This window comes from Eublepharis macularius, chromosome 13 (assembly GCF_028583425.1).
Source record: "Eublepharis macularius isolate TG4126 chromosome 13, MPM_Emac_v1.0, whole genome shotgun sequence".
Taxonomy (NCBI): Eukaryota; Metazoa; Chordata; class Lepidosauria; order Squamata; family Eublepharidae; genus Eublepharis; species Eublepharis macularius.
In genome coordinates this window covers 5,659,620-5,685,093 of record NC_072802.1, presented here as the reverse complement: position 1 = coordinate 5,685,093, position 25,474 = coordinate 5,659,620, and the positions used below count along the sequence as shown (strand labels likewise).

Below are 25,474 nucleotides of genomic sequence, written 5' to 3'. Positions count from 1 at the left end.
CAAGTGCAGATGCTGGAAAGACTCCTTCAGAACTGGGGACGATCCACAGGAGAGGGGTCACCCATCTTACATGAAATACTTTACCAACTCCCAGAAAATGGGCACCCCAAAACCAGAAGGAAGAGGCAGAGAGGAGCGCTGTTTGGTCACTGCTCGGGGGAGACAGGAGTACCTAACACCTCGATGGAACCACCATTGACCTCCATTCTGGAGCAAGTATCAGGGATAACGACCGAAGGGGCTCCTAGCGAGGGAGTACCCGAGGCGCAGAAAAGAATGAACCCTTTGGAACCGAAAGATTGTACGATCGACATGGAGGAGATGACTGTTTGGTGCAGAGTTGACTTAAACCAAAAAAAAAAAAATTAAACATGTAAATTTGCAACATCTTGAAGTTCTACAAACTGCACTGTGCAAATTGCACATCCAAAAATTAAATTACAAATTTTGGGGGAAAGGGCTCACATTCTTTATCACAAAAAGGGGGATGCTTGAGAAGTCATATAAGTAGTGTCAATTTGCACTGGGGTATTTCTGGCGCAATTTAATTTGCTTGTTTTTACTTGGAGGGAGATCCAGAGAGCTAAACTATCATTAGGGCAGCTCGTCTTTCCCACACGGAGCTCAAGCTGGTTTCCACAGGGCCTCCAGGAGGTCGCCCATACAGGCACTTATCAGAGTCGGGTTGCCAGATCTCCTTGGCAACCAGTGGGAGATCAGGAAACTCGGGGGGGGGCTTGAGGGGAGTACAACTCTTGCCTCATTATCCCTTGTGCACGTGCACAGCATGCAACTCTGAACTCTGCTGCGATGACATCACTCCCAAAAGTGATGTCATCGTGAGGGAGACGGGAGCACACATATACTTCATGCTGCATTTTGGGCATGCTCAGGGCTTTTTTTCTGGGAAAAGAGGTGGTGGAACTCAGTGGGTTGCCCTCAGAGAAAATGGTCACATGGCTGGTGGCCCCGCCCCCTGATCTCCAGACAGAGGGGAGTTGAGATTGCCCTCTGCACCGCTTGGCACGGAAGGCAATGTCAACTCCCCTCTGTCTGGAGATCAGGGGGTGGGGCCACCAGCCATGTGACCATTTTCAAGAGGTTCCGGAACTCCGTTCCACCACTTTCCAGCTGAAAAAAAGCCCTGGGCATGCTCCCACTCCTCATGCAATGACATCACTTCCAGAAGTGACATCATCACAGCAGGGTTGGAGGCGCACACACCTGTTTTCCTGAGATGCCTGACTGTGGTGGGCAATCACCAGATAGCTTGCATCCTCCCACTGATTACTGAGCAGACTTCCAGGAGTTTGTCCACTACCAGATCAAATCGATGTGGTATTGTGTGTCTTCAAACCATATCTCCTGAGCAGAGAATTAAACCCCCACAAGTGTGTATTGCTAAATTCCTGAGTTAAAAATACACATGAACACTGTGAGGATGATATCAACACTGACTTTGTTCACCGCTCTGAGTGGAGCATTAAGCTGTCTAGAAGAATGGTATATAAGCACAATTATTATTTGTGTGTATTTGGATGCTTACCCACAATGCAGCAACCATCTTGTTTTCCTTTGATTTCACTGGTGCCCAAGGCACAGTCCCAGGAAAGGGGGCTCCCACCCTGATGCAAGCCAGGTGCAGGGCTTAGCGGAGTGGTGGTTCTGGCTCGCTCTTTCTCTTTCCCTCCCTCCTTGGTGGGGCCAGAGTTGTTTTTTTCCTCTGCAAGTCCCAAACCAGTGGAATCCTTGTTCAGCAATGGACAGTCTCAGCTTTCAAGATTTTACCAGCTGTTTCGCACATACTTTCACAGCCATTATGACTAGCGGCTGCTTTAAAACAAAGGGCCTCGTGTGCTGAGATCTAGACCCAGTACTATGGCGCGTGTTTGCTGGGCTCACCAAGGAACTACTCACCTGTTTCGTGTTCTCATTGCCACAGACTCTGTGAGTACCAAAGTGACCACAGGAGCACATGGCCACACTCAATACAGCTCTTCTGATTCAAATGCTCTTTGGCCCCAGCCCCAGCTGCAGGCTCTTGCTCAACCCCCATGTCTGTCAAGGGCCTTGCCCAGCAGAGAAGCTTGTTGGGCTCCACTCCAAAAAGATGGTACAGTGCAAAAGATGACAGCACGGAGAAGTTTGTAAAGTATTTATTGAAAGTAGTCCAAAGTCCAAATTGGTCATTTCATTGTCCATGCTACAACTGGATGCTTTGCATGGTATAAAAACATATTTTGAAACATTTGTGGAGTCAATACCAAAAAACAGACAGCATCAAGGCACTTGAAGTGTAATTAAACACAGCAAACTTGTGTAAAGAGAAAACCACTTAGCTGAGTGCAGCAGCAGTTAGTTCTTAATTCTCATGAGCAACGTTCTGCCCTCCTTCCGAGGAGAAACAATATATTGTTCTTGCCCTCCTACCATCACCCTGGCTTCAGGAAAGAGTTATCAAGCTAAGCAACTGGCTTTCTGCATTAAATCCCATTTCTACAATCCTTAACAATTCCCAAATGCATCTGGGCACCAATATGAAAACTCAGCATAGCACCTTTTACGGGAGCAGGACAAGATGTCTTTTGGATCCCAATTCTCAGCAGAGCAAAACAAAAACAAAAGGGGGGAAAACAGCTAAAGCAGAAAATGCCCTCTCTCATCAGGCTCCCGATTCAAAATAAGATAGAAATCGGGAGCTTTTTCACTCCTCCTTCAAACACATTTCCTTGCATTTAGAAAGAAACAGATGGAGAGTCACAATTCAAAGTCACAGCAGTAACAGGTTTGCTACTTGGTCTGGATTCTGAATGTGAGATGCGCAGATTCTGAACTTTAAAGTCATTGCCCCAATCAAACAAAAGCATGAAAAAACCCCAACAAAAATCACATTTCCATGCAGACTGAGTCCCAAATGCCAAAAGGATATTATGGGGGTAAAATAAATCCAGCATCTAGTTCACAGAACAGTCAGCGTGGTGCCTGTCTACTGGATCAGGCCCTTGTGTGCAACACTGAATAGGAGGACGGCACAATCAGCTTTAATGGGACCAGTCGCTTACTTTGGAGGTGTGGGAACTGAACCTTTTGTTTCCTGCTCCCACAAAACAGGTAATTGGCACCATCAAAACTGACCATACCAACCTTCACTGGAAGATCAGAGTGTTCGGTGTGCTACTGTACATGAGGAACATGGTTCCAGGCCATACATTTTCAAAGCCAAATGATTAAGCCACAGACTACACAGAAGTCCCTTAATGAAGGAAGACTTTGCTGTAATTGCAGGCCCATGAAACAGTTTTGTTTCCTAGGGCACTTTTGGGAGCCATGAGAGCTGAGCTTGCAGTGCCATTCTGGAAGCGCTCTCTTGAGTAGACTGCCAGTGTAAATCTTTTCCCTCCCTTTTAAAAGAACACTCTAAGAGAAGCCATCCAAGTTGGTTCCAATGTCACTTTCAATGGCGTTCAGCGCCCACCACTTTCTTCCTGAAGAAGACATTGTAGCCCAGAAACCAAGTAGAAGCATCCCTAATTTGCACTGGAATCATGAGAGGTGTGAAGGAGGCATCCTTGTGGGCTTAAAAGGTGCAACAGGAAAGATTATTTGGCTAAGAGAAGTTCTAACAGCTGCTGGGAAGATGACCTGTTGAGAAATTAAAGACAGCCTAAAAGGGTACATGGCAGAATACACATGTACCTTTGAGACCCACCCAGCCACTGCAATACAAACCACACTCAGATACCAGGGGAACTTGGGGGAATGCCCTGTGATGTCATGGAAAAAGCTGTGGCTTGGGTGGGTGGGATAATATCCTTATCCCCCACTGCTGCAAACAAAATGGAAGCAAATGGGTATGGCCTAAAAGGGGGGGGGGTCTTCGCATTGTGCCTCAAGTTTAATTGCTTTTAACTAATTAGAAAGAAAGCCCAGATTCTAAATTCTCATTTATACTAGGCCTTAAAGGTAAACAGAGCATTGATGTTATCTTAATACTCCCCCAGAACTATCAGGGCAAATTGCTTGTTTTGTCAAGGCACTTGGTATCTTTGGTTTGGTGCGCAACCAACTTGTTCATTCCAAAGAGAGGTAGCATGAACCACACACACTGAACACTTCAGTTCCACTCCTTGTAAACAGCCAAGTGGTCACATTCTTTAACTCATTAAGAAGCTGAAAGACAAAAGACAGTGTTTTTTCAAGTTAACACCAAATTTAAATAAGCAACCTTCCTCCCTGATCCTGAAAGCATTTAATCACGATTTCAGAGGCACTAACACCTACTTTGCGTCATGGTATTCCACAGTTAAGCTTCAGCCAACGTCATTTTACGATTATTAGAAGCTTGACTGAGAACAGGCCCAACACAACAGAAGCATGGAATGGCGAGCAGGTGGCAAGATTGCCATCCGAATGCAAGCTCTTATGTGCACCAGCAAGCCCTGCCACCCTGCCTAATGGTGGCGATGGTGCTAGCAATTTAGGGGGGGGTAAATGTGGTTTTTGTTGTCTCCCAGCCCACTCCACAGACGCGGAGGGTACTCTCACAGCTCCCTCTTTGGGGCTTTCCTGCCATGTTTCTTCACTTCTGAGTCCGTAACAAAATTTATCCGTTTTTCCCATGTCAAAATGTACAGTGAGCTAGCTGGCAACAATTGCCTATTTGAAGAGAGTGCTGTGCAGGAAACGCGTGAAAGAGAACATGATTAAGTCGTCAACCGTGCCTTAACACCCGAGACAGAAGAACGTTTGTTTAGCGTTCCCCTTCTGAGAGAAGTCATGGCCAATTGAAGGATCCGCTTGGTGAGCAGAGGTTTCCAGGTAAGATTCTCAGCATCTCCAGTTCAAGGGATCACAAGTAATCAGGTTGTGCAAGGACCCCTGGCTGATACTGGAGAACTGCCACCAGTGCCCATGCTGGGCTAACAGGGCCAAACACTGAGCAGACCAGCACGGAACTAGTCTCTGGGTCTTGAATTACACGAGTAGCTTGTGCAGAACATCTGTGATGCTTGCATATTTCTGAGAGGTTTTCAGGGCCTTCAAACTGCTCTTTGAATTTCGAATTTTCATAATCACATTTGGGAGTTCAAATAAAATATTAAAACGTTTACGGAAGCACCTTCTGAGGGGGAAGCTCTTTGAAAATCTGGGCGCACACACAGAGCTCAGGACTGCAGCCCCTCAAACCGTGTAAGTGGCACACACTCAGGAGTATACTCAGTTTGAAGTACAAAAGCACCATGCCAGTAAATCTTGTCTTCAGTACTATATATACCATAGGAGAGCCTCCAGCCACCACACACAGTGGCCGATGGCTCTTCTCCCCTGTTGCCAGCTCCCTCCGTGTCCCCTCATTCTTTCATTTCATTTTTAAACACTGTGATTCTACTATGCCTAAAATAATTTAGGGGCTTCTATAGATGATATAAAGGGCTGCTGCCCTTACCATGCACAAACATTTTTCCCTTGATGACCATGTAAGAAAAAGAAACATGCTAATACTTTTTGGATACACACAGAGCCATATCAAAAACCAATGTATTGGACCAGCATTATTTTAACAGCTGAAACAGACATACCTGTAGGGATAGCCATGGTACTTCGATCTAAATATTGAGAGCAGCCAGCTGAAGAACAACACCACCAGGCCAATGCCAGCCACACACATGACTGTACAAAATAAAAACAGAACAGAGTATGCCTAATAAACCAGCTTCATACAAGGTAGAATTTGGAGTAAATGCTTAATGACAACCTAATGCTATTTTCCCAACTGAATAAAGTCTGTGATAAAACCCTCATAAGCATCCTTCCGTCTCCTCACATTCTGGCATTCCACCGGGATTTTCAGCCGCTTCAGGATGATCTAACCACCACCGAAAGGGTACCCAAGAAGCAGATGGTGGTGTCAAATTGGTACTTACTTTTTCTCTTCCCCACTTCCATGTCAGAGGTAGCAGCTTCGTGCAAGAGCACCATTCCAAGGGTCACACCTGCATCTGGAAAAGCTGCTTAAGGCTAAACCACTTGAAGCAAACGTGAACATTCTGAACAAAAACACATTTGCCTTCCAGTTCTTAACAGTACAGATGAGCTAGGAAAGTTTCCGAGCTTTGCTCTAGCTGAGAGTTTAAGAAGATTACAACCAACATCCAGAAACTTAGCAGAATTGTTATTCAGAATGAACTTTAAAAAAAAACAATTAAATGTAAACTGTATTTATCATCTTAATAAAAAGGAGACCAACTAAAACATGACATGTAGTTTTCCCCTTACACTGAGAGAAGATACATGTATCTGCTTTGGCTATGACTCCCTTTAAATGTGTGAGCCTGGGGTGCAGGAGGCTGGATAGGGGAAGGGCTGTAGGCTCAGGGGCAGAGCACCTGCTTGGCATGCAGAAGGTGCCAGGTTCAATCCCTGGCAGCATCTCCTGTTAAAGGGACCAGGTAGCAGGTGATGAGAAAGACCTCAGCCTGAGACCCTGGAGAGCCGCTGCCGGTCTGAGTAGACGATACTGACTTTTAGAGTCTCAACAAGGGTCTAATTCAGTATATAAGGCAGCTTCATGTGTTTAGGGGCTGACATCCTTTCAATGGGCCCACAAAGCTCACCACGTGCATTAAGAGCTGCAACAGCAAACTTCTGCTTAATAGTTGCAAATGTGGTCACAGGGATTAGGCTAAATTACAGCCCTCGCCACACCTTTTAATCCAGCCCAGCCACCTTCTTGAAAGCACACTCAAGCATGTGCACTTGTCCTATGTGGGTCAGACAGGCCCCTTCTCTCTCCCTGGCTCTGCTCCAATCTCTCCTTAGGCCCAGGGCAACATCCTCCACCCCGCAAACACCTCATGTCAGCCGTCCCTGGCCCAGCTGACTGGTGCATGGCCACGCTTGTCCAGCTAGACTGGGATGACTAAGTAGTCCTGTGCTTTGGGACAGTGGGGCTTGCTCCTGCAGGCACAGCCTCCTGCCCCACATCCTCCTGCCCCTCTTTGCCTTGTTAGCGGGAGACAAGATCACCCTCAAAGTTCTGCTCGGGTGCCCTGCCACGAACTGCCCACATGTAGAGAAGACACATCCTTCCTAGTCAACGCATTCGCTCACAATGACAGGCCTGAGAGCCACCGTTTCTCTGCCTCCTCTAGTCTCCCCCATTTAGAAAAAAGGTAGTATAAGCCGGTACTGTTAACCCTATTTATGGGTTGCAAGGACTATTGAGCTTATATACATGAAATATCAGATATTTTACAGAACGCAGGAGTAAGTCAAAACTAAATCTGGAAACTTTGTACTAGCATTCTAGGCTGGACTACAGAAAAGAAGGAAGAGGACAGGCTAAGACTCTGTAACCTTCTGCTTTCTCAAAACAACGCAAGGTTTTATTTTAGCTTTTGCTAATTGAACAAGCAGTTTTGCTTTTATTTTAAGCAATTACGGACAGACGCGGAGAGAGGAGAAAATGGAGAGAGAGAAAAGTGCCGAGATGGGGAAGAACGTACTATAAAGACACACTAGTAAGCCAAACAATGCCTTTCCCTCGGTTTGCCGTCATCAGGGCAAGCAGTAAAAAGATCAAGGGAGATCATCCTTGTAACACCCTTGGCAAGGCCTTGTGAGATAGTGTGGAGTAGTGGTTAGAGTGTTGGACTAGGATCTGGGAGACCCAGGTTCAGATCCCCGCTCTGCTGTGGAAACTCACTGGGGGACCTTGGGCCAGTCACACCCTCTCAGCCTAACCCACCTCACTGGGTTGTTGTGAGGATAAAATGGAAGAGAGGAGAATAATGAAAACTGCTCCTTATTGGGGAGAAAGGCAGGCTATAAATGAAATAGATAAGTAAAATACTACAGCTGGACATGATTTTAACAAGGATACTGAACAAAAGAACAATGTGAGTTTCAGCAACAAACTGAGCTTGACTGCTCCCGTGGATATAATTCTGAAAGGAAAACATTTTTAAAAGTTAAGCAGATATGACGAACATTTTTCTTTTGCAGCGTAACATTTCCAAACCTCATGACAACATGCCCCCCTCTCCCAAGTGCCAGCAGCCAGGCTTAGCCCATCCTGACTCTTTTTTTATACTTATAACGGTTTTTGTTTCCCATGCCATAACGGGCTTTATAGTTTGTAGTGTGCTGTAAATGAAACCATTATTTTAGATTCAAATCTGTCTTCATCCCTGCTCCCACACATGCTTTCTCTGGTTTGTTACTGTTACACTAATTCCAGTTTCCTAGTTAGGTATATATTGTTCATACGTAAACTTCTTTTAAAAATATTTAACACTTTGTTGTTTTAAAAAGAGGGACACAATTAAAGTCCTCCTGTAACCCAAGAGCATTTTTTCAAGCACACTTTTAAAAGCCACTGAATTAACAATCCACCTTTGATGAGAACAACCAACCAGAAATATATTAGAAATATATACAACTATCAAACACTGTGAAAATAGTTCTGCAAAGGGAATGTTTGTGGCACAGGCCCCCGCATACCTAACAGCCTGGACACTCCACGATCTCACCGCGCACCTGCTGGCCACACCCCCTCCCCCCAAGAGCACGAAGAGAAGCACGATGGGCGGCCTGCTTTTCAGCCGTGAATTTACTCCACCTGGAAGCTCTCCCAAATCAGAGCTCCGGTATCTTTCAGAAGCACTGCGAGAGGTTGCTTAAAGCACCAAACTCGTCTCACTTCTCCCACAGTCTGGAGAGTCTGAGTTTTGGTTTCTAGAGACTCAATGCGCACAAGAGATCCTCAGCAAAACAGTCAAGAGAAAACAGGAGCCAAAAAAGGGCAGGAGCAGTCCTCATCAGGCATATGTCCAATGTTGAGAAACATGGCAGACTAGATTGGGAAGGAAGAAAAAAAATTTCGAACAACTTCACTATTACACTAAAAAGATCCACTTACAGAAGATAATAGGATTTAACCATGTTGTAACCATAGAAAGTACATTTTGCAGAGGGTCAGGATATAGCGGGCGGCTAGGTAACTCACAGATGGTGACAAGAAAAAGTGTAAACATGAAGCTTCACTTCTAGGTCAAGAACTGCAATGGACAGATATCCAGCTCTGCTCTTCTCCCTTCCCCTTCCCTACAGGGTGTTCTGGGAGAAGACATTGCACAGCCTTCAAAAAAAGATGAAACTTGGAAACACAGAATGATTGTGTTATTTAAATTGGGACAAACCCCATTCAGTCAGCACACACAGAAGACACTGGGCTGTGTTTGTCAAACAGCCACAGGCCCATGGAGGAAGGGAATTCATCCTTCCTCCTAGCAGATGAAACCAGAAACAGGCTGGGGAGGCAGCAGCGGGGCTGCCAGCTGTTCAAGTGCTCCCCCCCCCCCGCCGTTCTGCTAAACTGCAAAATGGCTGCTGTTGGATCTTCGGCACTTTAGCTGGATTGGAGCTTTGAAGAAGTTTTAAGAGTCCCCCCCCCCCGGCCCCAGCACGCTTTGTACGTTGCCTTGAGTGTTTTACAGAAGAGAGATTAGTAGTAGTACCATTACGTCAGAACTCAAGAAGCAGCTATCAACACAGGAGCCTTGTGGCACCTTAAAGACTAACAACTTTATTCCAGAATAAATTTTGATGGACTAAAGTCCACTTCTTTAGATCCAGTCTTAATCTTCACTTCATGTAAAGAACTAGGTTCTAGTCCACAAAGCTTATAGTAATAATGATGATGATGATGATAATAACAACAACATTTGATTTATATACCGCCCTTCAGGACAACTTAATGCCCACTCAGAGCAATTTACAAAGTATGCCATTATTATCCCCACAACAAATCACCCTGTGAGGTGGGTGGGGCTGAGAGAGCTAGAAGCTGTGACTGACCCAATGTCACCCAGCTGGCTTCAAGTGGAGGAGTGGGGAATCAAACCCTGCTCTCCAGATTAGAGTCCTGCTGCGCTCTTAACCACTACACCAAACTGGCTCTCAGGAACGAAATCTTGGTTGTCTTTAAGGAGCCAGAAGATTCCTGTAGATTCTGGCTGCAGCCGTCTAACACGGCCACCCCTCTGGAATCACTGCCCACAGAGTTGCATAGTGCCAAACGCTTACCACTTGACCAGTATGAGGATTCTTATGAGCATACGGGGGTCCTCTGATGTGATTCCACATTTGGCCTGATGTCATTGCTAGAACAAAACACTGGAAACCAACACATTATGAATCAGTAAGCATGACTGGATCTGACCAAGAAAAAGGCAGCCCTGACCTCAAAACGATGCTAGTTATAAGGATTATTTTATTTATTTATAAAACTCATACTCCACCTTTCTGCCCCCATCACAGCCACCAAGATCGCTAACAGTTAAAACAAGCCTTATAAAGAAAGGAAAACAAGCCGCTGAGTCACCACCAACTTGAGGGTGACCCAGTGCCCCGGGCATCCCTGGCCTGAGACAAGCAGAGGTGGTTTGCCACTGCCTTCCTCTGCATAGCAATCCCAGTCTTCCTCGGCAGCCCCTATCCAAGTACTGACCGTGGCTGACCCCACGCAGCCCCCAAGCTCTGATCAGCCTGAGCTCAGCTGGGTTACTTGGGTCACACTAGCATTATAAAAGCATATCACAAAGAAACAATTAAAACTAGAACTAAAATGCATATAAAAACCACAGGAAACAATAATTAAAATGTGGGGTAGGAAGGAGGGATCACTGAGGGAACGCCAGATAGAACAAACAAATCTTCACTTGCTGGCAAAAAACAGTGACAGAAGGGGACAGGCAGATATCCCTGGGGAAAGAGTTCCCTAGTTTTGGTGCGATGATCAAGGAGGCCCCTGGTCTTAGATACCATTTTTAAAAACTCAGAGATTTTGAGCTTGTGTTCTAAACTAGTTTTTAAATCAATGAACCAATTAAACACATCTTGCATTATACTGAATCAACTGCACATTACTCAGTCCTAAACACTTTACATAATCCTACAACATGGTCAGAGGAATCCTCTCTACAGGTTAACGCTAACATTGACTTCATATCAAGTAACTAAACACAATCCCGTTTTCTCCATCCAACAAAAGTAATTTCAGATCTAAATGTTTCCACAAGGTAGGAACACCCAAAGGGAAGTACAGTAGTTTTATCATCTTTTATGTTATAAGAGATTTTAAAGTCAGTCTGCTTACCAATGCAACAAAAGACCAGCCAGTTTTGTTATACAAAAAATCCAAGTTGCTTCTTCTCAAGTATACCAGACCACCAATAACAGCCAACAGCAGCCCCAACATCAAGGGTCCGGCGTAGTTCGGAGGCCTTATCACCCGGATCTGAAACAGCCCAACACAGTTTGCAAATTCAAATCCTGTTAGCGTCAGCAGGTCTGAAAAACACATCAGTGGATCTTGAAATGCAATCAGCACAGATTCCATATGGCACTGGAAGCGGTGAGAATGCGTCGAAGGAGAACCCTCTCAGGCCACTTCTGATCTCCGTGCATTCCCCCCCAAGGAAAGGATTAATTTGCACTGTAAGAATAGCAAGCCCACCGCCCAAACACAGCCTTCAGACCCCAGCAAGTGCCTGACATCACCTCCTTTTGCTGAGCCACATGTTTTAAATAAGATTACATTTACAAGGATTATTAGACTGGTGTACAGTACAAAATAATTCCAATTCCACAACATTAATGACTGTTCCATAGCACAAGCCACTTTCCTCCAATTGGGTGAAGGTGAGAGAACAACTTCCTCCAAAATTCAGGATTTTTTCCCTCCTTTTACCTACCAAAGAGTTTTTGCATTTTTCCAGTGGAAGAATTGGGAAATCTGGGGGAGCACTGAAAAAAAACCTATTTATTTTCATACTGTTCTAGAGTACGAAAATTTTAAAGCAAAATTATCCACAGCATTAGATAATGATAACTTATGCATACTGTACATACAACATTTTCATAATTTTTTAATTTAAATCTAAATAATTTTGGCAACACTACACTATAATGAGTTTAATCATAATTCATTATTAAAGAGTTCAGTATTTTTAATCATATGAAGTTTAACTTAACATCCAAATATGTTGGCAGTCCTACTGCTAGGTGTTCACCTGTCATGCCCAACAAGATCCTGCGTAATGTTTGCTTGCGCGCTGATGCTACGGGCGTATCTGAAGACTTGAAGCTGTTTCTTGACTGTGATGCGGAAGTATGCAAGGGAGGGGCTGTCTCTACTGCTACCTGTATCTGTTCTCCTACATTCCTCTCACCTGAGCCTGGGAAGAGGCACCTGCATGGACTGTGAGACTTTTCCTACATCAGCTCTGCTTTTTCCCGTCTAGATGCTTCCTCTTGAACTTAGCAGATCGTTCGTTATGGGGATTTGGGAATTCACCTGCACTTAAGAATCCTGTATATGCTTTGTGCTTGTAGAGAAACGCCGTAAGATACTGAAACTGGTAGCTTATCAATAAAGTTCTTTAACTTATGCAGTGAAGTCTTTTTGAGAGTTACCTGGCAAATCCTTTCACCTACACGTTTTGACCGTATGAGTGAATTTCTGTCCAAATAATACAATTTATTTTGTTTACTACCAAATTTGTTTTCCATCATTAACCTTTTCCCCCATCTCTTCGATGACCAAAATTAAGAAGCGTATGCTAAAGTGGCATAAGTTGCAGCAATTCACAACTTCTTCTCAAGTATTAGGTATACTTGCAATTTTTGTTATAGAACAACTACAGAATATTTATACTTTTAAATTCCATTAATAAGCCAAATAGTTACCATACAATATTTTACTGTTACAAATTATGCATTTTATGTTGTTAAAATCAGCAAAAGACATTTAGGTTCAATGGGAAAATAAGCACTGCGTATATTTCATGTTTTCCCCAAGTTTATTTTTTTGCCAAGGGGAAAAAAATAGGGAAAAGGTCCCCCCCCCCCCCACATGACTTCGACATTTCTGGAAATTTTACCTCTCTAGCCAGATGATGTTGGGTGAGTATTCCTAACGCTAGATGTTTGTCTGTCTGTCTGTCTCTCTCACCCTCCCACCGCCCCACCCCAGCTACGGCTGCTGAAGGTAGCACTAGGATTTCCAGGCACCCATAGCAAGATGGGCCAGGTGAACTTTATGCATGGGTGGTGAAAAGTGAGAGCGGGTAAGCAAAATAAAAAATTTCTTTACACAACATGCAATTAACTTCTGCAACTCATTGCCCCTGCTGTAATGTAAAGCTGCATAGGTGGCTTTAAAAGAGAATTAAACCAATTCGTAAGAGAACAGCTTCATCAGCGGCTAGTAGCCTCCATATCCATGGGCAGTGTTATCTCTGATGATCAGTTGCTGGGGGAGGGCATGGCCCCTGCACACTTGCCTAGGGGCTTTCTAGGGCATCTGGATGCTGTGAACAATGGAAAGGCTGACCAAGCTGCACTCTTCATACATGCTTAAAAAGATGGTGGGGGGCATGAGGGAAATTTGTAGCAGCTTTCAAAGGACCTGTAAACAAGGGTATTTTAAAAAGAAAAATGACACAGTGAACACCTGCCTGAGCCTCGTAGAGGAGCTGCATTTTACACAATGAGAGGGAGAGAGAAAGAGAGGAGTTCAACATAGTGGTAGAAGTAAGAAGCTTTATTACATTAGTTTAATACAACAAAGCTTCGCACCGATAACTGGCTTGGGGGCTGAGCGCCTCTGGAACTACTGAATAAAGCTAGACATTTCAGGAGGAGGGGGCAGCAGGGAAGCCACCACCAGCTCCAAAGGGAAAACATAATTTCTGACAGCTCAACGTTTCACAAGTGCTGGTGTCCGAAAGATCAAGAAATATAGCACAAAAACACTCATTGTTAGCATTCTGCATCCAAAAAGTAGTTGTTCACTTCCTCTGTGGCCTTTGATAACTTTTACGCCTCCTTAGAACGTGGGTCCTAAGTGGGCTGAACGTAAACCTCCTTTCCCCTTTATTCCTAGTAACACCACTTACTAAAATGCTTCCTAAAAGTTACCTGCAGAAGACGCTTTTAAAGCTTTTTCTTCTTCTGTTAGTGCTGTACTCTGCTATCTGAATCTGTTCAGTAAGGCTAGAGATGCTGGCCAAGCCTAGGCTCAATAGCACATAGGGTTTCTGACTGGCATAGTAACCGAGACTCGTTTTGTACATCAGAGCAAAAACTGTTCTACAACTCTTCTTGGAGGCCTCTACTTACATTGACATCGGTCCGGTCAGCTACCCAGCGGGCAAGTTGTTCAGCAGCAAATCCCCGCACCTGCAGCTCATAGGTGTCCCCTCTTTTTGGCTTCCCTTTTGGTGGGAAGTTAATGAACGTTGGGGCTGAATTCATGTTTAGCTGTATATTAAGAACCACAGGGAAAACAGCTGGTCATTAAAATGAACTGCAACTATTTCACACTGAATGTAGATTCTGGAATTATTCAGAACCAATCAAGGCATTCAGGTTGGAGCAGCAGCATTCATTTGACGGTCTGCAAATTACTGAGACTGTTGCAGCCCCCACAGTCTTACATGGGACTCCAGTGATTCTGTAACAAGAAACTTTCTTCTCCCCCCCCCCCGCACCCCATTTCATCACAGCTGCAACAGTGAAGCTTCTTACTTTGGAATGCTGTAGACTCTAGAGTAGGGGTGTGTGATTCGGGTTTCAGATTCTGGAAAAATACCTGAATTGGACCCGATTTGCAAAGATTTGAGATTTCTGAATCAGCCCCAGTGTGCCGGGTCCGTTTCGGAAACCCCAAATCAAAGATTCCCGAAGCGATTTGTATTGCTTTGGGAAGCTTTGGATCAAAGGGTTTAAATTCCCCTTTTTGTGCTGCTGCATAGTGCCGTGGAAAGACGCATTTTAACCCCTGAATCAGCTGCTTGGCAGGGAGTTCCCTGCCAGGTAGCCGAGTCAAGCCGGTTGTGCAGCGCCACAGAAAAGGGCATTTTAACGCCTGTAGCCATATCACATCCTTCACCCGCTGCAGAAGAGGTCAGAGGAATTCCTGGCCCCTTGCACAGCGGGCCAAGTGAGTGCTCTGCAGCGGGGCTGCAAGCAGATGCCAACAGCCCCGTTGCGTTCTTTGCCTACTGCGGAAGGGGTTGGGCGATTCCCTGGCCCCTTGCGCAGTGGGCCAAGTGAGTGCTCTGCAGCGGGGTTGCAGGCTGATGCCAACAGCCCTGTTGCGTTCTTTGCCTACTGCGGAAGGGGTTGGGCGATTCCCTGGCCCCTTGCGCAGTGGGCCAAGTGAGCGCTCTGCAGCGGGGCTGCAAGCAGATGCCTACAACCCCGTTGCATCCTTCACGCACTGCTGAAGGGGTCAGGTGATTCCCTGGCACCTTGTGCAGCAGGCCAAGTGAGCACTCCCTGGCGGGACTGCAGGCTGATGCCTACAGCCTCATCACGTTCTTCACCCGCTGTGGAAGGGGTTGGGCGATCCCAGGGCCCCTTGCACAGTCGGCTAAGTGAGCACTCTGCGGCAGGAGTGCAGGCTTAAGCCTGCAGCCCCATTGCTTCCTTCGCCTGGTGTGAAAGGGCCCAGGGGATTCCCTGGCCGTTCCAGCAGCGGGCCAAGTGAGTGGGGGTAGGTTTAAACTTCCCGCCCCACCACTTATTTCACCCAATGGGAGGGGGAGAAGGGAACCCCCTCCTCCCCACATCGGGTGGCCGGGCTGGAAGTTTAAAAGCTTTTCGTTGTGCTCCAAATCTTTACGGAACATACTGAAGCCGGTCAATAAGCAAGCCACTTTGGAAATTGCTTATTTCCAACTTTTTTCCCACTTCAGAAATTCCAAAGTGGGAAATTTGAATGTTTCCCACTTGCACACCCCTACTCTAGAGTAGCAATCTACATGTACTTTCCTTATGCCCAAATCCTCATCACAACTTTCAAGTGGGTGCAACTATTTCTTTCAGATGGGTCAATAATTCATGTTAAAAGAAACGGGCATCCCTGTTTCTAACCCTAGGTGTAATATCTATAGCTCCACAGAAAACATATTACCATCTGAAATACATCAGAACCTTCATCAAAATCCACCATTGCAAAAAAGACTCTGTTGGTGAATGCGGTCGAGTATCGCCAGGAATTTGCCAGAATCTGGTACTCTTCATCAGCTTGCCTGTGCAAACATAAGGAAATGCTATTCAATACCTAATCAAGACAAGTGAATGTAGCATCACTAGCAGAGAAGCTAAAGACAGATTTTAAGAAAATAAGCCCATGCTAACTTTGCTGATCCCAGGACCCCAATGAGGGACTTAAGCAGCAGGATATATTTGTGCCATGGTGCTGCTACACAAGCAGAACAGATGCTGAAACTACAGAGCCACAGGGAGGCACCCTCTCCCTCGGATACACTCACATCTTGGGAATTCCTTCAGGTTGTCATTTGGCTTTCTAAGGCAACTCTTCATATAACAGTATGCAACTCATCGCAATATTCACATATTAGTGACCTGGCTGGCACTTCCATGGGACTGTCTTCCACGCTACACCAATAATGTTTGAGGAAGAGAGAATATGCAACTGAAGACTCACGTCAAAGCTGCATCTCTTTGAGAGTATTCTTACATGCCCAATATGTCCAAACAGGTGTCAGTCCAGGAGCAGACCAGGAAAATCTGATACTATATTAAAGATGAACTAGAAAATTTCAAGGTCAAACTGAAGTGAATAATGAAAACTTAGGATCGTGAAGTTTGAACATGCATGTCAAAACAAAATCCACGTTAAGGCCAACAGCGTGATGTGTGATTCTGGCTTGGCTTAACAGAAGCTGGTACATGGCCTTTGATTCTCTGTATGGCTGAGGACCAAGGCAGCGACCTCTTTTCTTAGCTGTAGGTGTCAGATACTCTTATGCAGCTATAGTCGCTTCAGACACAAAGGGCAACTCCTATATATGACTAAATTACCTTAAAGGTACATTTTTAGTGGGGGGGAAATCAAGCGGTGAATTTCTAGTTCATCAAAATTCGTCAGGTCAATTTTTTTAAAATGAGAGTATAATACCAGATGACCTTGAAAGGAAAAAAAAACATAAATAACAACCCAGAAACCTTTGTTTTTTCTGTACTTATAAATTCAAAGCGACTTAAGTCCATACTTGCACACAACACATTGTCTGTGAGGCTGAAGGGCGGTGAACATAACAATCACAGAGTAGTTTCTCGGTGGCGCTTTCACAAGACGGCGAAATTTGTCACCATTTAGTCGAATAACCGATCTTTTGCCAGCCCACTCCATCAACTGGCCCACTTTTTCTGAAAGCACCATCTAGAATAGAAAAACAGGAAGCTAAGCACTCAGCAATTCTAAACTGGCACTATGTTCATCCCAAGCAATTCTATCTCTCTCTTAAATGTATTTCACTTATTTTCTGTACCGAAACAAGTTGCTCAGAATTATATAAACTGTAAGAGCACTCCTAAGGAGGTCTACTCACATGTAAGCCTCATTTTATTTAGTAAGGCTTACTCCCAGGAGAGTGTTCTTAGGATTAGAGCCTTAGTGTGAAATCCTGCTCCTGCCAGGTTAAGAAGGGGAGGTGGGGTGGGCTTAAAAGCTCCATAGCCTTTCCTTCTATTCCATCCATATACCTAGATTCTCAGGTGAGCTGCAAAGCCCCAATACCGCTCCCTTTTTGAAGGACCTGCTGCTAGAGAACAGCACGTGGACAGCATGTCATTGCACGCACACTGACAGGAGCAGCAGGGTGGGGAAATGAGGTGGTGAGGATTCTTCCCTGGCTTGCTGCTCATTATGAAACACCCCTTGGTGCTTAGCCTGTACCCAGCTCTGCTGCCCTGGCCCTGGCTTAACGATGCTGAAGTCATAACTCTGGGTCCCCACAGAAGAAACAGAGCAGGAAGGCACCCCAAGGATCATCTAGTCCAGCCTCCTGCATAACGCAGGGAATCCACCGCTATCTCCCCCCCTCACCCTCCAGTGACCCCTGCTCTATGCCCAGAGGAACACAAAAAAACCCTTCATGACCTCTACGCAATCAGGCCTGGAGGAAAGTTCCTTCTTGACCCCAAAGTGGCAATTGGCATTACCCTGGGCATGTAACAAAGGGCCACAAGAGCCAAGCCCTGGCTCATCCCTTCATGCACTCCCTCTCCTGATCTGTGTACATTCATGTTAAGTCAAAGAACCATCATCGCTGTCAAGTGATCATCTAGCTTCTTCTTAAATATGTCCAAGAAAAGAGAGCCCACCACCTCCTGAGGAAGCCTGTTCCACTGTGAGACGGCTCTAACTATCAGGAAGTTCTTCCTACCGTTTAGCCGAAAAATCTTTTGCTTTAATTTTAACCTGTTTTTTCTGGTCCAACCCACTGGGGCAACAGAAAACAACCCCACTCTATCCTCTATGTGACAGCCCTTCAAATATCACCTCTCAGACGCCTCCTCTCCAGTTTAAACACATCCAGCTTCTTCAACCTTTCCTCATAGGACTTGGTCTCCAGACCCCTCGCCATCTTTCTTGCCCTCCTTTGGACAAGTTCAAGCTTGTCAAAATCTTTCTTAAACTGAGGTGCCCAAAACTGAACATAGTACTCCAAGTGAGGTCTAACCAGAGAAAAGTGATACCCTCAATTCATGTGATCTGGACTCTATACTTCTGCCTCGTATTTGCGTCGTATTCGCCTTTTTAGCTACAGCATCACACCACTGACTCATATTCAGTGTATTATCTATTAAGACCTCTAGATCCTTTTCACATGTACTACTTCCAATGACTGACTTGCAATTCAGTGGGTCCTAAACCTAAAAAATTGTTTTATACTGAAAGTACAGTATATAAATTTGGAATATTTTCTGTTTCTCATTGGATTAAATGATATGCACACTTCCATCTGCCACTTTTTTGCTTTCTCATCATTTTTTCAGGAATAGCACCCATTACTGTAGTGATGCTTCTTGCCAAATTTCTGAAGGGTGCAAGAAAAGCTCAAGTTTTTCAAATCAAATACAAATTAGGGTTTTGTGATCCTACTGAAATAAGGGCACATGCCTGAGGGTGCCTTTCAGCAATCAACACCCACCCTTCTGAATCTGAATACAGTTTCTGAATATTGTTTCTGAATGTTCGCACTCCTTGCTTCCTCTTCTTCTTTCTAACCCTATGTCTTTGCAACAAGTGGGGGCCTGTAAGGCAAAGAAGAGCAATGCTGTCTCAGCATTTGGTACTCTTTGCTGTGCAGACATTTCATAGCCATCTACTGCGGTCATCTGCACCTAGTCTTAAGTAGCAACTCCTCTCGACCATGCAGGCATGTATTCTACGAAACCTTAAACAGTTCATCACCACCTCAGTTCCGTCTTCCACTTCCTGGTGCCCAGCATCAGACCAGAAGACAGAGTTCATATTCTGCCTTTTTGCCCAATCAGGGTAACAAAGGCAGCTAGCAATTAAAAGCAGAATATAAAACTACCATAAAGCCAACTTAAAACTAAGAGTAAAGTCATAAAAAACACAATGCAGTAATTAAAACACTGGGCAGGAAGGAGGGATCATTGGGGAAAGGCAGACGAAACAAAAGGCACTTCACCTGCCGCAGGGAGACAATGATTGAGGGGGCCAGAGAAAACCCCCTGGGGAGGGAGTGCCACCATCCCGGGACCACACTGAGAACGGGCTCTCTCAGATGGCCGCCTGGCCAAACTCAGAAAGCAGGGCACCTGATGCGGAAGACGACTGCAGCCGGGCAGGTTGTAGTGGGAGAAGGGGGTCCTTCGGCAATGCTGCCCAGGGCTTGAAAGATCACCAGCAGCACCTTGAACAAGGCCAAAATATAGTGGGTGGCCACTGCACAGACCCAAGCTGGAGCCCAGGGCCTCTGCTTCTTGGGAACGGGCTTTGCCATTATGTAGTGGTGAAGAGTGCCCTCAAGTCATAGCTGGCATACAGACATCCCTGTTGGGGTTTTCATGGCAAGAGACTAATGGAGGTGGTTGGCCATTGCCTGCCTCTGCAGCCCTGGTCTTCCTTGGAGGTCTCCCATTAAATTACTAACCAAGGCTGACCCTGCTTAGCTTCTGAGATCCGAAGAGATCAGGCTGTCCTGGGCTGTGCTGGTCAGGGCAGGCAGCCCATTTACGGAATGCTTTTTCTTATGATGCCATCATGGCTTTCTCCCCATCCAGCATTGCGAAAGTTTGTTTCGACGTTCCTTATTTTCTAAAGGTGTTTAAGTAATACATTGTAGCGAGGAGGGTCGTGGAGAGTGCCGTCAAGTCATAGCTGACTTCTGGCGACCCCTGGCGGGGCTTTCATGGCAAGGAACTGTCAGAGCCGGTGTGCCCCATGGCCTGCCTCCGCCGCCCCGGTCTCCGCTGGTGGTCTCCCATCCAATCACTAACCAAGCCCGACCCTGCCTAGCTTCTGAGACCCGACCCCATCAGGCTCCCCCGGGCCATCCCGCTCAGGGCCTGCCGTTCCACACCGAGGACTTTCTCTCCCTGCCCAGAATCGCTTCCCGGCTGCACGGCCTCCGACAGGCGCACAGGCAGCAGAAGCTCCGCCGTCCCGCCTGCTCCCCCCGCTCCAGCCAGCCGCCCAACCGGCCTGCCCCGGATTCGGCGGCGGCGGCAGCAGCAGCAGCTTCTCCCCCGACGGAGCGGTGCGCGCGGGACCGAGATCCCGGCCGGGCCGGGCCGCGCACGGGCCAGGCCGCCCTCTGCACAGGCTCTGCGCCGCGCTCTCCCGCAGAGTCAGCGCCCGCCAGCCTCGGCCGGAGCCGGGCCCGACGAGGGCAGCCGCACAGGGGCTTGGGCCCTGCCGCTAGCGCCGCGCCCTCACCTCCTTCCGCTTCTGCCCGCCGACGCCGGGCCCAGTCCAGGCGGCGAGCAGCGCCAGGCAGCCCAGCGCCAGAGCCCTCCGCAGCGCCATGGCGGAGCCGGCCTGCCTCGCAGAGACGCACGCCCACCGGCAGCTCGGCGCTCATTGGCCGAGGCCCGGCGGCGCCAGGGTCCCATTGGCTCCGAAGCGCTTCCGCTGCGTCCCCATTGGCCCGGCTACTTCCCGTTTCCCTGAACGTTTCCTTTTCTGACTGGGACTGGCGCGGGCAGGAGGGACTGGAAGGGGAGCGCGTGCTGCGAGGCGATTAGCCGGGAGGGCTCGGGGGCGGGGCTTGGGCGAGACCGGCGCGCTGGGGCGAGACCGGCGCGCGGGACCGGCGGAACGCCCCGCCTCAGGGCGGTCGCAGGAGCGACTCGGACGGCCTCTCCCGTGGCAGGAGTCGGGGCCGGGGGCGCCCGTCGTCAGCAAGGCGAGGAGGGCCTCGAGCCTTTACAGTCCGGGGTGGCGGTCACATCCTGACTCGTCCACCTCCCGGCTGGGATTGAAAGGTTCGGGGCCCTCCGCTCGCCCTGCGGCTGACGAAGGGCGCTCTGACCCGGCCGAGCTCCCACTCTGGCAGTTTTGTCGGCCTTCACGGCGCCCCTGCGTTCAAATCCTGTGTTCTGCTACAGACCAACCATAGCCAATAGCTCAATAATTTAATAGGCTGTGGGCTTTTTATCAGGCCTTATTTATTCATGTCATTTATAGTCCTCCTTTCTCACTGAGACTCAAGGGGGATTACACAGTATGATATTAGTACAATCTGTATCAAGGGCCTTTCCAAATATTGTCGAGGACATTGCCGTAAACAATGCCATAAGGTAAACAGATACAAATTTGAAAGACAGCATTAGCAAGAATCCAATAGAGTAGAAAAAATACTGAAGCAGAACATAAGCAGTTCTAGAACTGACTGACAGCATGGAGCACAAGTGGGACATAGGAGTACATATTTAAAGCAACAGATAATGTGTAAGGCAATATAGTGGTGAAGTCTATGGTCCCTAACTCATTATCAGACTAAAACCTTGTACAAACGTATCAGTTTATTTACCGGAATTGCATTCCTGCGCGTTCCCCCTCAAAATGAGCCCTGTTTACTATATATGTTATTTTGATCAGAAGTTATTCTAGTTCTAAACTGGCTTTTGAACAAAAATGGAACGAGGCCCTTTGGTTATGTGTTTGGAAGTACACCCTGTCGTATGGTTCAGCTTTTTCAGTTTGCCTTTTACTTAAGGGGAACGTGGTGATGATAATTAATCGGTGGCATTTAACTCCAATGACGATAGTAAAAATTTACAAATCAGCCTCTGGTCAGTGTTGGTTTGGTAAGATTATAGTCACATGTGGTGGGAATACCCATGAACAATTAAATTGAAAATATTTTTAAAAATCTGGTCTAAGCTTTGATCTACCTTTAAAACCAGAAATCTTATTATTATATTATCTCCCAAATGTTTCAAAGAGTCTTCGGGTGATTCTTTTAAATGTAATCACCATGGTACATCTTGTCTTTGCTAGATTTTGGAGACAGGAAGTTTATTCAAGTCTACAGATATGGGTGGAGAGAATTATAGGCCTATTTTTGATGATAAAATTAACTTAATTACAAAAAGGAAGAAATGTTAAAGATCTTGAATGACTTTGGTCTCCTCTAATTAAATTGATAGGTACCAATCTTTTTAAAAGTTTAATGCACATGTTTTAATGACTATTTTTGATACATTGTCAAATTCAAGTGAATAAATAAAGAAAAAATGATAAGCTGGAGATATCAGACAAATTTTCTAGATAAACTTTTATAGACATTTGGTCAGATGCATGGTACGTGGCCTTCTTGGCAAAGATAAACACGGGCATAGAGGAATCACTAATCAGCGAGGTCAAAAATAGTTTCATTTTCATTCATTATGATCTAAGATCAGCCAACACCAATTTAACAGCACCTTGCAGCATTTTCTCAACCTTGTGGCACTGCACAGAAGTCACATTTCATACCGACACGCAGGCTTCTCTATGCTGAGGCAGACTGGGGGAATTCTTAGGATTGCACTGTTAGAAAGGCATAAATGCTCAGAATGGGTGCGTCTATCCATTTGACCATGGTGGGGGCTATCATCATTAGAAAAAGAGAGGGTTCAGGCCATGAGTCTAAGGCCTGAAAAAAGGCTTTAGTATTGTCTGAAGCGTCTCTTTTTCTCCCGTGCCTGATGAATTGATTGATTGGTTTACTACATTTATAATCTGCCCTCCCCACAAACAGAGTCAGGGCAGATAACATCAATTGTAAATGTATAATAAAATTCACATTAAAACCATAATTAGACTGTTCAGTAATAACAGTTCTAAAACAGATCTAGATGGCAGCTCATATTTCCCAACCAGACATTCTATGGGGTGGGCTATGGAGGAGCAGCAATGGTCCAACTGATGCAAAAAGTCAAGGTGGGGATCAGGGGCGTAGACTCCAATTTCGGGGGGGGGGGATGGGGCTGGACCAGAGGAGCCAATGATGTGACAGGGAGGGGCTTCCATTGCCACAATCTGTGGAGGCAGGGCCAGAGGGATTTAGGGAGCCCCCCCCAAATTTAGGGGGACCCAGGCACCCACGGGGACCCCCCTAACAATGGCCCTGGGCTGGGCCAAACCTAGGAAAAGGTGGGAGTTGGCCAGTGGTTATAATGGTATCTCAGCGATCTCCTGCTGTGTCCTGGTTTTGAAACTCACTTTTAGGAAAGTCACAAAGAGCTAAAAGTTTAACTTTCCACTCCCTAGCAATATCCAGAAACATATCCCGATAAAGCTGTAGTTGGGCAACTTCCAAGTCAGTTTTGTAGAAGTTTACAATGTATGTACTATCATCTTCTCCTATGGCAAACTTTTCAATTTTGCTCATGTATTGGGACACATCTGAGGAAGAGTGATGGTGTAAACTGCTGTAGATATTATCAATGATTTCATAAAGTATTTTTCTGTAGAAATCCTTAGGAGATTGAAACTGGTGAGGATCACTCCCAGCATCAACACGTCGTGCAGGTTTTCTGCACCTAGGAACAGTAAAAGGTCATTACTGACTCATGGGGGGATGTCGCACCATGATGTTTTCTTGGCAGGCTTTTTGTTATGGCGTGGTTTGCCATGGCCTTAAGTCTAAGTCTTTTGGTGTCTTGACTGTCTGTGACCAGAACTGTTCGAAGTTGTTCCGGTTGCTTAGTACTCTCCTTTGCAAAAGCAAAATGAAGTTCTGCCTGATGGAACTGTAGGTTACTTTTTTGAAGACCTGTGTTTAATGTGTCTAAACGGCCAAACACAAGCAACAATAACTGTAGCATGAAGTAAGAAGCAAATCTTAACGAGCTCCGTGCTTATCCATCTGCTTTTGCCCCAGGATCTCCTCTCTCCTCAGAAGATACATTCTCAAAGAACTGAATCAGCTCCCTATAATTTGAAGCCACTGACTGTAAGGAAGCTGCTCTAACAGTCCACCTTGTGGGGAAAAATTGTCTCATGTTCTCTGGCTGCTGATAGTGTTTAAACGAAGCAAAACGTTTTGGTAAAATTTTCACAAAGGTGATCATGTCAGATAGCTCACTCAGAAAATTTCTACGCATAGTAACATTTTCTGACACATCTTGTACCACCAAGTTCACAACATGTGCAAAACAATGAACATATACTGCTCTTGGCTCCTCAGCTTTTACAGGAGCCCGTACGCCACTAAGATGTCCAGCAACATTCAATGCTCCATCATAACACTGGCCACAACATCTGTCAAGAGAAAGACCTTCAGCTTCAGAAAAGACTTTTCTCTTTCTAATCAGAAATCTATCTATGGCCAATTGAATGGAATGGTGGACTGAAAACCAAGGAAAATATTAGGATTCTGAAGGAGGTGAAATTATATATTGAAAATAGGAGAGGGGTGGGCATGTTCAGAAAACAGAGATTTATAACCTAATCCTGATCCTGAATGGGGCCAAGGTTTGAAATAATACAAAAACAAACCTACCTAAAAGTAAAATAAAAAAGAATCTTGGACACAATCTGAATATTATGCCCTGTACATATTAGATGTTAGCAGGGCTTTTTTTCAGCAGGAATGTGGTGGAACAGAGTTCCGGCACCTCTTGAAAATGGTCACATGGCCGGTGGCACCGCCCCCTGTAAGCCACAGTGCAATAATACTGTTATATGCTTGAAACCAGTTCATGTTAACTGTAGCTGCCTAGTTGGTGAACTGTCAATACACACCTGCTAGACCAACTCAAGCGTAGACATTTTAAGAAGAATGCTTAACAGGTTTGTTTAGGGCCATTAGTTAACTTGAAAAAGGATCTGGTTCTGCATTTACTTCAGCAAACATAGGAAATCACAGGCTTGAAGAAGACACAAAATATCTATCTACTGAAAGAATCCCCAAATCCTATAGCAATACCCTGCTGTAGTTTTGAAAGTGCTACTCAACTTTTTTTTCAATTTCTTCTCTAAGCATTAGCTAGTTGGTTACCTCTTTGAAACTGTACCACACCATTTTAGGGCCGAATCCACACTTCCCTACCTTCTGCTTTTCATGTGCATTAATCACGCTGGATTCTATCCCGCAATGTCCCAGTCTGTGTTCACATCTCTTCTCTTACTGCC

At 45.8% G+C, this 25,474-nt stretch overlaps 1 protein-coding gene across 1 annotated transcript; it reads right to left on the bottom strand.

Annotated features, from left to right (window-relative positions):
* Window positions 1-2,140: 2,140 nt before the first annotated feature.
* On the bottom strand, window positions 2,141-20,903 carry MAGT1 (magnesium transporter 1). The gene is made up of 10 exons (XM_054996293.1): window positions 20,789-20,903; window positions 17,088-17,257; window positions 15,983-16,100; window positions 14,185-14,325; window positions 11,159-11,299; window positions 10,087-10,176; window positions 7,883-7,946; window positions 5,925-5,999; window positions 5,580-5,670; window positions 2,141-4,170 (listed from the first exon to the last, which is right to left on the bottom strand). Exons 1-10 carry the CDS (start codon window positions 20,876-20,878, stop codon window positions 4,155-4,157), a joined length of 996 nt encoding a protein of 331 aa, XP_054852268.1. The 5' UTR covers window positions 20,879-20,903; the 3' UTR covers window positions 2,141-4,154.
* Window positions 20,904-25,474: the final 4,571 nt, after the last annotated feature.